At 33.8% G+C, this 12,320-nt stretch overlaps 3 protein-coding genes across 4 annotated transcripts; 1 reads left to right on the forward strand and 2 right to left on the reverse strand.

Moving 5' to 3' along the window:
• Positions 1-570: 570 nt before the first annotated feature.
• Positions 571-2,336, reverse strand: LOC112796699 (sulfiredoxin, chloroplastic/mitochondrial). 2 transcript variants are annotated; one of them, XM_025839276.3, is made up of 5 exons: positions 2,208-2,336; positions 1,931-2,100; positions 1,325-1,358; positions 871-964; positions 571-752 (listed from the first exon to the last, which is right to left on the reverse strand). In XM_025839276.3, exons 1-5 carry the CDS (start codon positions 2,281-2,283, stop codon positions 737-739), a joined length of 390 nt encoding a protein of 129 aa, XP_025695061.1. In that variant the 5' UTR covers positions 2,284-2,336; the 3' UTR covers positions 571-736. The 2 variants fall into 2 exon arrangements, with proteins under 2 accessions (XP_025695061.1, XP_025695062.1); XM_025839277.3 differs by lacking the exon at positions 1,325-1,358.
• An 87-nt stretch (positions 2,337-2,423) lies between these two features.
• On the forward strand, positions 2,424-5,396 carry LOC112796698 (14 kDa zinc-binding protein). Its single transcript, XM_025839275.2, has 6 exons — positions 2,424-2,583; positions 2,687-2,779; positions 3,820-3,906; positions 4,221-4,368; positions 4,893-5,010; positions 5,129-5,396. Exons 1-6 carry the CDS (start codon positions 2,552-2,554, stop codon positions 5,194-5,196), a joined length of 546 nt encoding a protein of 181 aa, XP_025695060.1. The 5' UTR covers positions 2,424-2,551; the 3' UTR covers positions 5,197-5,396.
• A 1,648-nt stretch (positions 5,397-7,044) lies between these two features.
• LOC112796697 (probable arabinosyltransferase ARAD1) lies at positions 7,045-10,543 on the reverse strand. The gene is made up of 3 exons (XM_025839274.3): positions 9,327-10,543; positions 8,187-8,552; positions 7,045-7,738 (listed from the first exon to the last, which is right to left on the reverse strand). The coding sequence occupies exons 1-3, from the start codon at positions 10,254-10,256 to the stop codon at positions 7,562-7,564; spliced, it is 1,473 nt and encodes a 490-aa protein (XP_025695059.1). The 5' UTR covers positions 10,257-10,543; the 3' UTR covers positions 7,045-7,561.
• Positions 10,544-12,320: the final 1,777 nt, after the last annotated feature.

Genomic DNA, 12,320 nt, shown 5'->3' on the forward strand with positions numbered 1-12,320 from the left:
TATTATTAACTTTTGCTCAAAAACACTCCCCCTTAAATCCGTTTTTGTGCACCGAATTACTGCTGCAGATTTTATTGCAAAGTTAACTGTAAGAGATTACCTTGTTCAGGTGGAATGATTTTATCCTTAAAATGAGTATACAATTGTCTAATAAAAAAAAATCTTCTTCTCCTGAGCCTTCATTCTCGTTTGGTCACACCCGAAAAAAAGGGCATGTATAAGTAACATATTTTGTGATAAACACTTGAACAGACATTGTTGCCGTAGTTACACACTATTTCACCCATGCCTCTTCCTGTTGCCAAAGTCCAACTTGATAATTGTAGATGACTTCTTTCTCATTTCAGTTTGGCATAAATCTCTTTTTGCAAGGATTCTGGATATAACTTTGCCACTAATTGACTGATAGTCTAGCCTTATCTCCTTGGTGTTGTACACAAAATCATGACATCAGGAAATAACATGAAAAACCACTCCTACTCCTAACCCTTGCTCTTTTATTTTATTTTGTTTCGGACCAAATTGATAACTCATCTTTGAACTAAATAAAGAGTGTTACACTCTTGTTAATTAAATAAATTTCAGATCTCTATTTATTATATTTTATATCAATAGTGCATTGTCCTGTTTTTGCATTGTTCGTAAACATTACATATCGCAACACATTCACTGAAAACTGCCTTCAGAAGCAGGAGGGAGAGCTTCTATTACTTTGGAAAGTAATTCAATCAGTTATTTAGCGAAGATGATGCCTGCAGCATGATAGTAATAAAAAGTCTGTCAGGACAAGTCATGAATCTTATAAAGTTGAGCGAATGTTAGTTGAGAAAAGTTGGTTTCTGAATCTTTCCCTTAGTCCTATGAGCTCACCTTAGAGTCTCTTTTGTGCCGCGGCGTACTTTACAACGGATGGTAGGGAGGCCAAGGCGCTGGTGCGCTTCATAGCGGTGACACCCAGAGAAGCCTACAAACCAAAGAGGACATGCATATTCTGATTGTGTTTCCATTGTGACAAGGCATTGTTTACATCTTAGAAATATAAAATAAGGAATAAACTATCATTTTGGTATGCGAAAATACAATCTTTCTAGTGTAAAAAAATGATGGTTTATCCTGTAAAATAATCAGTCTTCCATGTCCATGGTAGATCTTTTCAACTCCTTCACCATTCTTGTCTTCTTGTTTTGTTAATCCTTTCACTGTCTCTTATATATCTTAGATATAACATAAAAATTTCAGATACTATACACTATAATGTTCCCGCAGCACATTTCAGATGTGATTCAGGAGCATGCAAGTATTTCTCGCGGAGGAAAGCACGTACCGTAATAGACTCCGTCAACCTCTAGCACATCAATCTGTAGCATGCAAAAGGAACTTAAATTTGCAGCTGCACATCATATTTTATGAATGAGAAATCTATTTAATATCCAAGTCTCCATATATCAATGTACTTTGATGTGTTCTCATTCTTTCTTTCCTGTCCACTTTATTCCTTGGAACAGAAAATTCTTTTAAGAATTAAAGAATTTGGCATATGCCTAATTTTAACAATGCAATTTTTTTCAAACATGCTATGGATACATAAAAATTCAATCGCATAAAATATATGTTGGAGAATAAGATATACATATTGAAAACATATGAAACAATACATTTATATATATACAAATACAAATACATCGTGATTGATTTTTGATCTACACATTATTTTTTATTTTTTATTTTTTATATTTTTAACCACAAAGAAGGCACAAATTCCAGGACAACTAGACTCCAATCCAAATTCCAAATGATATCCAATGATACCCCCATAATATATAAAAAAATCCAAAACCACCACAATAGCAAGCATATAAACTCCAATATCAACACACAAACTTTGACCAGTAATCTGCTAAACAAGGAGAAGCAAGTAGCGAATGCTTACAGGTACTTGAAGACCAATTTCACTGATACTATCCATAAGTTGTTGAACTTTGCTAGCATCATTTGATCTTGTCCTCATCAAAGGCCTTCTGATCTTATCAAGAGGAAGCTCCACTATCACTGGCCCCCCACCACCACCACTACTGCTTCCTAAACCTCCTGGAGGAGCCCCTGAATATTCAAATAAAAATAAATAAAAGTATTTTAACTTAGAATCTGAAAATAAAAATACAATTGGGATTTACAAAAACAGATAGAGAGAAAGATTTGTGGAACACCATTGGAACTGGATGAAGCAGACACAGTGAAGCTCCTTAATCTAATAGATGGAAGCTGCAGAACAAAATTTGCCATTTTTCTTCTTTTTTGTGCTAATATTTTTCTTCTTTTTTTTCCTTTCCCCCCTCGCTCATGTGGTTCTATTTATAGTCAAAATATAAATTTAGAACCAGATAATATGAATGGCTAGATGAGAAGCATGACCCACCATTTTCAACGGCCAAGATGGTTCCTTTCACAAGCTATTTTGGATGGAGCTTGCTACAGAGAACAATAACTACAAACAACATTAGAAAGGTCAAAGATTTTATTTTTTTTGAACCCCATTTAGCTCATCGGAACCATGGCAGCACTGGTTCCTTTCTCTCTTCTTAGGTACACACAACTCACTCACTCTCAATTGTGTGTTACTATTGAATTCAGTGTGTGTGTTTGCGCAGTGATCAAAATATTAATTTTCCTTTTCTATGATTTGCAGGAAATATTCACCATTCATGTTAGCAAGGCCTTTTATTGTGAAGGGGTGCAACCTCAATTTCTCCAAGTCTGTTCTTCCTCTCCCATGTCGCAGGTTTCTTCTTGTTTCTCTTAATTTTTAGTGTTGAAAGAAGTTAAAGTTTTCTTTTTTATGAGATGGGCAGTGCTTAAAACCAGAAAATTGTGGAAATTTGCTTGCGCAGTCACGGAATTAACAAATAGAGAAAGGGAATTTTGTCACAGTATCAGTGAAATTTTTTAGCATTAGTTGACAGTGTGACCTAATGATGATAATTTCCTTGGATAATTTACATTCAGTGTGTGTTTCATATGAGAGTAGAAAATGTAATCCACTTTGTTCCTCCTCCTGTTTTGACGATTTTGCGAAGAAAAGAAGAGAAAATCAGTGAAAACAGAAAATAAAAATAAAACTGGAAATAAAAATTCAAACCAAATGCACTCTAAGTCTCTGATTGAATTCTATTTTTATTTTCTTTAAAAGATTTTGTGAACAAAAACTGAAATGAAAACAAAAACCAAATATTTAGTTGATGCTCAACTCTATATATTTTACCATTGATTGAGAAAGTTGGCCCTAGCATGCAAACCAGGATACAATTACAATCATCGGTAGGAATAGGAATCTACACTCAACATTGTCAATTACGTTTTTCAATTGAGAGCATTCATTTCCATTCGAATTTGCAACTAATGGCTTAGTTATTGGTGAAAATGTGTTAGACTTTGCTCGGAAGGCATTGAAAATGGTGTTTCAAACAGCATCACTCATAAAAAAGATTGAAGCTTTTCACCCTGAAATAAGCATTGGATTTATTAAATGGTGTCTCTTATTATATTAGCAAATATGCTTGTGTAACTCTAATCTCATCTTATAACTTTTGACATAATTTGTTGATAACTAGAATTGTTTTCATGTGATACATTATGTGGATTTATTTCTCCTCTTGTTTATTACTCTTTCTGTTGATAACTGTAAAATGCTATCTATGGCAAATGGATCAGCATGGCCGAATAAATTGATTCAAAAACATACCGAAAAGTGATAGTGATAGCGAAATATAAAGGCAAACGATGTTGTTGATAGATATTTCCTCACTATGATACTTATTACAGGTTGCCATTTGGTGCGAGGGCGACGCACGATGAACAAGCTGCAGCCAAAGCAGCTGCTGCTACTGCTGATAGTGGAGCTCCAACAATGTATCAGCATTTTACATGATACCACTACTGTAATCATTAAGTAGTTGAACAAATGCTTCTTATTCTGAATCATATTTGAAACTCTCTGAGGTTCAAACTCTTCAAAATCAAAGAACTTTTTGGAAGGAATTTTTGGAAAAGGACTGTAAATACAACCTATGAAAAGGCCTTCCATGTTTTGAACATGTTAGCTACTGGATTAAGTAGTTTGCTACACATCAGGAATTTCTCATATCAAATTGTTACATAATTTCTTAATCATTTCATTCTTTTCTTTATTGTGTCTAAACTTTGTGGCATTTTCCTTCTTAAAGATTTGACAAGATAATCAATAAGGAAATCCCTTCCAGCATTGTGTATGAAGATGAAAAGGTCCTTGCATTTAGGGACATCAATCCACAGGCTCCAGTTCATGTTCTTGTCATTCCGAAAGTTAGAGACGGATTAACAGAACTCGCCAAGGTGACTAAACTTCCTTATCTGTATCTAATAAAGTTTTGCATTGTTAAGTATTCAGTTCCCGGCATATTCTTCCTGCTGATTTGAAGGAAAAATATTAAGCTTTTCTGTATCTTGTATTCATATGAAATTTTAGCCTTTGACGCTCTCTTCTAACCAATGATAAATACATACAAGAGTCAATTTCACACATAAGAATTTGGGTATTGAAGTGAGTGTCATCCCAAAATCTAAGGATAATAGAATGGGTGTTTTCACGGAAAATACATGGTAAAGAAACATTTTCATAACCAACTTGGCTTGGTTGAGTGGTTAGCTCATTCATTCGCTTAAATAAGTGTTGGGGTTCGAATCTTGCCTTATATATGCAGCAACATATTGGCCAACAGCAAACCCTTTAAATGGAGCTCAAATTTGCAACAGATTAGTTTTTAGTCTGTCGAGTTAGGAAATACCGTGAGAAATAAAAAAAAAGAGAGAAACATTTTCATTTGATGTAATAATCAAATATCTTTCATAATTTGCAGGCTGAGGCTAGACATGGAGAAATACTAGGTCAACTTCTATATGCTGCACGAATAGTAGCTGAGAAGGAGGGTATCCTTGATGGATTTCGTGTTGTCATAAACAGTGGTCCAAGTGCATGTAAAGCTTGTTTCTTTCTTGTGCAACTTTCCTCAGAATCTTTTTCACTTTTGCTCATTACAATTGTTAACATTTTTGTACACTCACATTAATAATCTCTTTTGTTTCTGATTATTAGGTCAATCTGTGTATCATCTACACTTACATGTCCTTGGTGGGAGACAGATGAATTGGCCACCTGGTTGAAGTCTCAAAAAGTAATCCTTCTAGAAACATAAAATTTTCCCATTTTATCATGTTAGCATCACTCATTTTCTGATGTATTTCACATTAACATAACATTTCATCGTGAGCTGTACTAAGGACACATGTCAATGTCATCCAACTCTAGAGAGAGTTGATATTTGCCCTTTATATTTATAAAATTGATTGCTTTTAGAGCTCAATGTTTAATTGAATGTAACTCAAAGAGTGTACATTCAAATTAGTTCCAAAAAAAATTTAGATCCAATACTTTAGTCTCTAACCATTTTTATGAAGTTCTTGAAAATTATTTTTGTCAGACAGATCGGTTCATTTGTCGTTTTCAATCAATTTTTTAATATGAATGTTAGACAAATAAATCTTTAATAAGTTTTATTATAAAATAATTAAATATTTAAAAAATACACTCTAAAATAAATTAGTATCCTTTCAAAATGATGTAAAGACTAATTTGTTCAATAAAAATAATTTTAAAAAATTTTTAGAAAATAAAAATTTATTGAAAATCAAAATATTTCATCTAAAATTTTTTAAAAATTAATTTAGTATTTATTCAAACTGAAATTATAAATTATAAATAATAAATGAAAAATAATCTGTTATAATGATCCTGAACTATTTTGTACAGATACACAAGCCAAATGCCAAATGTGTAGTAGTAGCTAAAGTATAATTTCGGTAGCATCTTCCATCACAGTCCACCATATCCATTAGATATAACTAGAATAAGAGTCATAATGTATTTTAATAAATATTATATTATTTAAAGATTAATTAGGTAATATATAAATTAATATTAAATTTAAATTATTTTATATTACAAAATATTTATTTAATAATTTGTATAATTTTTATATAATTATTTAACTAAAATGTTATACAAATTGAAATCTAGTTTTTTATTTTAAGAATTTGAATTTATTTATTTTAAAAAAAGGCATAGACATTTTATATTAGAATTATACAAAAATTACATCTTCATTTGTTACTTCTAGTTTTACATTTATTTTAGTTGTCATACTTTACCTTCTCATATAATGTTCTTTAGTTTGTAAATAATTAGAAAAAAATGAATAAGAATGAGAAACACAAAAAAGAAATATAAAATTATAAATTAACTTTATAATCATATATATTTGAATATACCGGATAAAGAAATGTACCAAATTTGAACTTAGTTAGATTAGAAAAAATGAATAAGAATAAAAAATACCAAAAACATAATATAAAATTATGAATTAATTTTATAATTATGATATATTTAAATATATTTAAAGAGAAAATGTGCTAAATTTAAACTTATTTGGAAGAATTTTCGTTAATTGATACGAGAGATTAAGAAATAAAAAGTAGTAAAATTCTTATATAGTATACATAAGTAGACCAAAAAATGTAGTAACAAGAATCTTCCTAGGTATAAGTTGTAAAATTTTAATATTTTTGTAACAAAAAATTTTTATAATTAACATTATTATGATATTTTTAATGTATATTTATTATATTTAATTAATACTTTTTGTTTTAATTGAATAATAATAGATGTTTTTTTAATTTTTTAAAAATCTTTTACTAAAAGATTATTAGTTAAATTTTAAGTTTTGCCAAGTAATCAAAGTTGTTGATATAGTATCATTAGAATAGAAAACATGGCTTAAATTCAATGTAAAAGAAGTTAGTATCAACTTTTATATAATAAAAATAGAAAACATTGATAGATAGATTCAAAATGGTTTTCATATGCCCAATAAGCAATATCATTTTACCTTAAAAAAATGAACAAATGCTATGCATACCAGTATACTTGCAACCAAAACAACAACAAAGCAGCCATGTTAATAAAGAATATATATAATTTAACTTTATTCTATATCCTGTACAATTCAATAAAGATACAATTTAATCTTTCCTTCTCAGGCTCATCTCTATGCGTATGCTAATATAAACCTTACGGAATCTACAACACAACGATTTAGTAGCATGGTACGTGACAACAAACTTTACCAACACTTCCATATATCATACACTCCAACAAACTTTACCAAGCCTTCTTATATATCACTCGGTTAGGCCCCACTAGCAGGTAAGAATTAATTAAAGAACAATGACGGGTGCATAAAAGTTATTCTCACAAATGCCTCACACAATAAGTAAGAGTAGCTGAGATTTTGGTGACACGTATAAAGTAGTAGTAACTTAAGAAAAAAGATACTCCTTTTATGCGAGGCTTCTGTGAGAAAACATGCATGCACATCGATCAGTTCACTTAATTAATGTTCTTAATCACCTCAAAATAAGCTTGCAGAACTGAGTCGTAGAATGCTAAACCCAATTTGTGTGAGAATAGGTTCTATAAGGTTCTAAAGGCGGTCTGGTTTGTACATATGCAAGAACAGTCAGCTTCCCTTTTTAACAACCTTTTCTCGCGGTTAATCATCAGTTTAATCAAGGGAAGCTTTTTGGAAACTTGGCGCCAAATTTCATTAACAGTCCCATCTGGTTCTTCATATTCAAAGTATCGCTTCACCTGAAAGCAGATAAATTAAGTTAATACCCTGACATAACACACACACACAAAGAAAAAGAAGAGGCAAAGAGAAAAAAAAGAGGGGGGGGGAGGATAAAAACAAATGTTAACTAGAACACCCTCCTATATTTTTTTTAAATAAAATCAAAATCAAAAGGAGGGATCAAAGCATGCAAGACAATTACAGTACATGACACAGATTCAAGGGTGTCCATGATTCATGATACACCTAGGATTTAGCCATCTAGAGGAGAAGCAATGAGGACCTATAACATTGATTCAAGTTTCTTACTCAAGTTTTATTTTGACAAATCAGTGAAACCCTCAAATTGTTACAGGTCTTGTGGGGGGGGGAAGCATTCTTCTAATGTTCAAAAGGAATGTACCCTAATCAGAATTTGGAGCATAACAAGAAATTTATTGAGAAAATTATACCAGCACTACTAACCTCTTTCAATTCTTTCTGATATTTAAGGATCCTCTTAGGGGTCACTGCTCTCAACTTTGATACCAAATATCCTGGCTTTATAGAAGAATCAGTGTCCACAAATAAAGCAATCTTCTTATAGTCTATAGTATCTTCAAAAGGCAACTCGATATTATCACTGACAATCACTGGAATGCATAAGCTAACTATAGCATCAAAGAGTCGACAGGCTGATGGAGTATCTCCAGCAGGATGTAAACAGAACTTCGATGTGTGCATGCCTTGTGAAGCCGCCCGTCTACTCTCTCTGGATTGTGCTCCATGTTTTATTATGACATCCTCTTCCTTTTCAAGAACTTGAAAGAGTATATCACGAATTTTCCCTCCCTGTACAATATATAAGGAGATAAAATAATCAACACAACAAAATCCCTATTGTACGAGCGAGGCACCTGAATCAAAGGCAATATTCTGGTCATTATATGGAATAAAAAGCAACACTGTCACAGCACCAAGCACATGTTTTTATGACACCAACAACATACAACACCCAGAAAGTAGAAAATTACCCAAGTTTGTGTGTGTATCAGTTCAATTCAATTACCGTAATGTTAACATGAAGTTAAGTCTTAGAAGAACTTATATATGGTATGGCTCTAGGCTCCAAGCACCAAGAGTTTAAAGAGGTGCTTACAGATCATGCAGCCTCGCATTGGGAGCGGGAACTCTTATGACAAAACTATGAATTAGTATCATTTCCAGCTAGCTCCCATGAAGCAAAAGACAAAGTAATAGCAGTATGGTTTTTCCAAAGATACCAAAGAAGAAACATCAATGCAGAAAGAGAAAGAGAATTAGCTATGCAAAGAAGGTCTCTAAGGAGGATCCTTGGTAGATGCCAAAATCATCAAAGTAGCACTCTGTATCAAAATCATTACCCTTCCATTTGCCATCAAACATTTAGATTCATAGGCAACAGAAACTTTCAAAGGCTCAGGAATGCCGTTGCACAATTTGCACTCAGCTAGTTTAAACAGAATTTTTTCATCCTAATATTGGTTCTAAACACACCGTGTCAAAAAATTAACATCAAGGTTTCCAATTCACAATTATAACAATCAACCACCAATAATTGCATGCATAAAAAAAAAATCACATCACCTCTTTGCGATACCGATTGCCCATGAAGAACAGCAACGTCTTGCGATTCTCTACGCTGACGTCACCGTCGTAGCTCCGTATACGGTGTGAGTAAGGAACCACCACGTCCTTCACCAGCGACCCCTGGTCAGGCCTCAACCTCCCGAAATCCGCAACCAGCAGAACGCAATTCCTGACCCGATCCAAAACCCGATACATCGCGTTCGGATCCGAAGCAACGATCACGTGATCCCTTCCGTTGCTCCTCTTCCAATACTCCTGCGCCTCCAGCCACTCCACCAGCGCCTCCTGATTCTCCTCGTCGCTGTACGCGGGTTTCTCCGGGCCCGGGCCCGAGCCCGCGGGCCGAATAGGATTGACAATCAAGCTCAACGAAGAGAAAAACGGAACGAAGAACAGGTCCGCCTCCTCGGGGTCCACGACGCGAACAACTGGCGATCCGGATCGTTCCGAGTCGGGTCGGGTAAGATCCGAGAATAGATACCATTCCGCCATGTGCTGGTGGCCAGGGTACTTGAGCGACGAGACGGTGTGCGGAGCACGTGCACCACGCGCCAGCGAGTGTTGCTGTATGACGCCGTAGGTGAACCTGTGTGGGAGATCGTACAAATAGACTTTAACGGGAGGGGAGCCACCACGGCCGCCACCTCCGGCGGCGGCGAGTATGGCGGAGCGCACGGTGGTTGTAGCGGCGGTGGTGTCGGCGTCGAGGGAAGGGTTGAAGAAGGCGTTGAAGAGCGCGTAGAGGACGCAGAAGAGAGAGAATGTAATTAGGGTTTGTTTGAGGAGTGGTTTTCGGTTCATGGCGTGGAAGAACGCGTGGATTCGAGAGATGAGACTGGGTTTGGGTTTTCTGGTTTTGGCCTTTGCTGATGATGCTAATGCTGAAGCAGCTGCTCCTTCGTCCATGATTTTGGAGTAAAACGGCATTTGATTCCTTTTTTTTTTCTTTTTTTGTTTCCTTCACGTACAAACACGACCAATGAATTATCGTTTTGCTTTTTATCCTTTTAATTAATTTTCCTTTTTTGCTTGGCTGTGTGTGTGATGTTTGTCTACTAAATTTTGGATGGTTGAAAAGAGAGTGAATTTAAGTATACTAATACTAGTGTGAATGAAGAGAGCACAGGCAGAACAAGAAAAGATGAGGCTGGTTTTCGTATCTGCTGCTCTGTCAACAGAAATTAAATTTGTAATTAGTAAGATGGTGATAAGATAACTTATCTTGATAGCATGCTTAAGTACTTAACAACGACTTGTTTTTCAATTTTTTAAAAAGGAGGAGGTTAAATGTATTTAACAAATAAAAAATATAAATTTTCTCGCTCTAAATATTTTATGGAATATCTATTATCTATGCTATTAATAAGGAATTCAAGGGGATAATTTTTTAAAAGTCCAAATTCTTATCTCTGAAATATTATTTGTTTGTTACTTGTTAGTTGTTATACTCTTTTTTATAATTTCTAAGCTTTGAAAGTGTTTTAAATTTATAATTTTGAAAACAGATGAGGTTCTATCATACATAAAATATTTTTATTGTAAATTTAATGATGTTAAAAATATAAAAATAGTTTTACTTTATACCAAGATTGAAAATGTGGATTGATAGTCAATGAAATCTGGGATTTACACTTTTAGCAAAATATTTCATTTTCTTTCGGATAATCAGTTATATCACTGAAACACCCACACATATATATATTTATAATTGTTGGAATCTTTCGGTTACTCTTCTTTTAGAGTTTTTATAATTGTTGGAATCTCTCCAGGAGTTCTAATGATATTTAAATCATCAACGTACACAGCAGTAATAATGAATCCAGATGTAGTTTTCTTTATGAAAACACAGGGGCAGATATCATCATTTTTGAATCTGTTTTTGGCAAAATACTCAGTAAGACGATTATACCACATTCGTCCAGATTGCTTTAGACCATATAAAGATCTTTACAATTTGACTGAGTATAACTGTTGTGAATATTCATTGGATAGTTTAGATATCTTTAGTCCTTCAGGGACTTTCATATAGATATCCTGATCTAATGAGCCGTATGAGTAGGCTGTTACCACATCCATTAAATGCATATGCAGTACTACAGGAGAATACGTTTCTTCATAATCTATACGGGGCCTTTGTGAAAAACCTTGTGCTACAAGTCGGACTTTGTAGCGCACAACTTCATTTTTCTCATTTTATTTTCTCACAAATACCCATCGGTATCCAACAGATTTTACATCTTCTGGTGTACGGACTACAGGTCCAAAGACTTCATGTTTTGCAAGTGAGTCTAATTCAACCTTCATGGCTTCTTCCCATTTTGGCCAATTATTCCTTTGTCAACATTCTTCGACTGATCTTGGCTCAAGATCCTTACTTTCATGCATGATATTTAATGCCACATTATATGCAAATATTTCATTAACAATTGTCTTATTTCGGTCCCATTTCTCTCCTGTAAAGACATAATTTATCGAGATCTCATCATTTTCATAATTTTCAGGTACCTGAACGTCTTCTTGCGTTAAAATTATATCAGAATTTTGGACAACTGCAGGTGTCTTTACAGTGTCTTTTTCAATAGGAATAGTATTTACCTCTTTTTTCTTTCGAGAATTTTTATCTTTGGAACCGACAGGCCTGCCACACTTCTGGCGTGTATTTGCTTCAATGGCTATTTGTCCTACTGGGACATCAATTCGAATTGGGACATTTTTCGCTGATATATAAGATTTGGTTATCCTCTTTGTATTAGAAAATGCATCAGGCAATTCATTTGCTATTCTTTGCAAATGTATAATCTTTTGAACTTCTAGTTCACATTGCCCTGATCGAAGATCTAAATGCATCAACGATGATGCATTCCAATTAAGTTCCTTTTCAGGAAACTTATTCTCTCACCCTAATGTTGAAAATTTTGATTCATCAAAATGACAATCTGCAAACCGGGCTTTAAATACATCTCCAATTTGTATTTCAAGATACCTCATTAT

The sequence above is a fragment of the Arachis hypogaea genome, chromosome 4, assembly GCF_003086295.3.
Source record: "Arachis hypogaea cultivar Tifrunner chromosome 4, arahy.Tifrunner.gnm2.J5K5, whole genome shotgun sequence".
In the NCBI taxonomy this organism is placed as follows: Eukaryota; Viridiplantae; Streptophyta; class Magnoliopsida; order Fabales; family Fabaceae; genus Arachis; species Arachis hypogaea.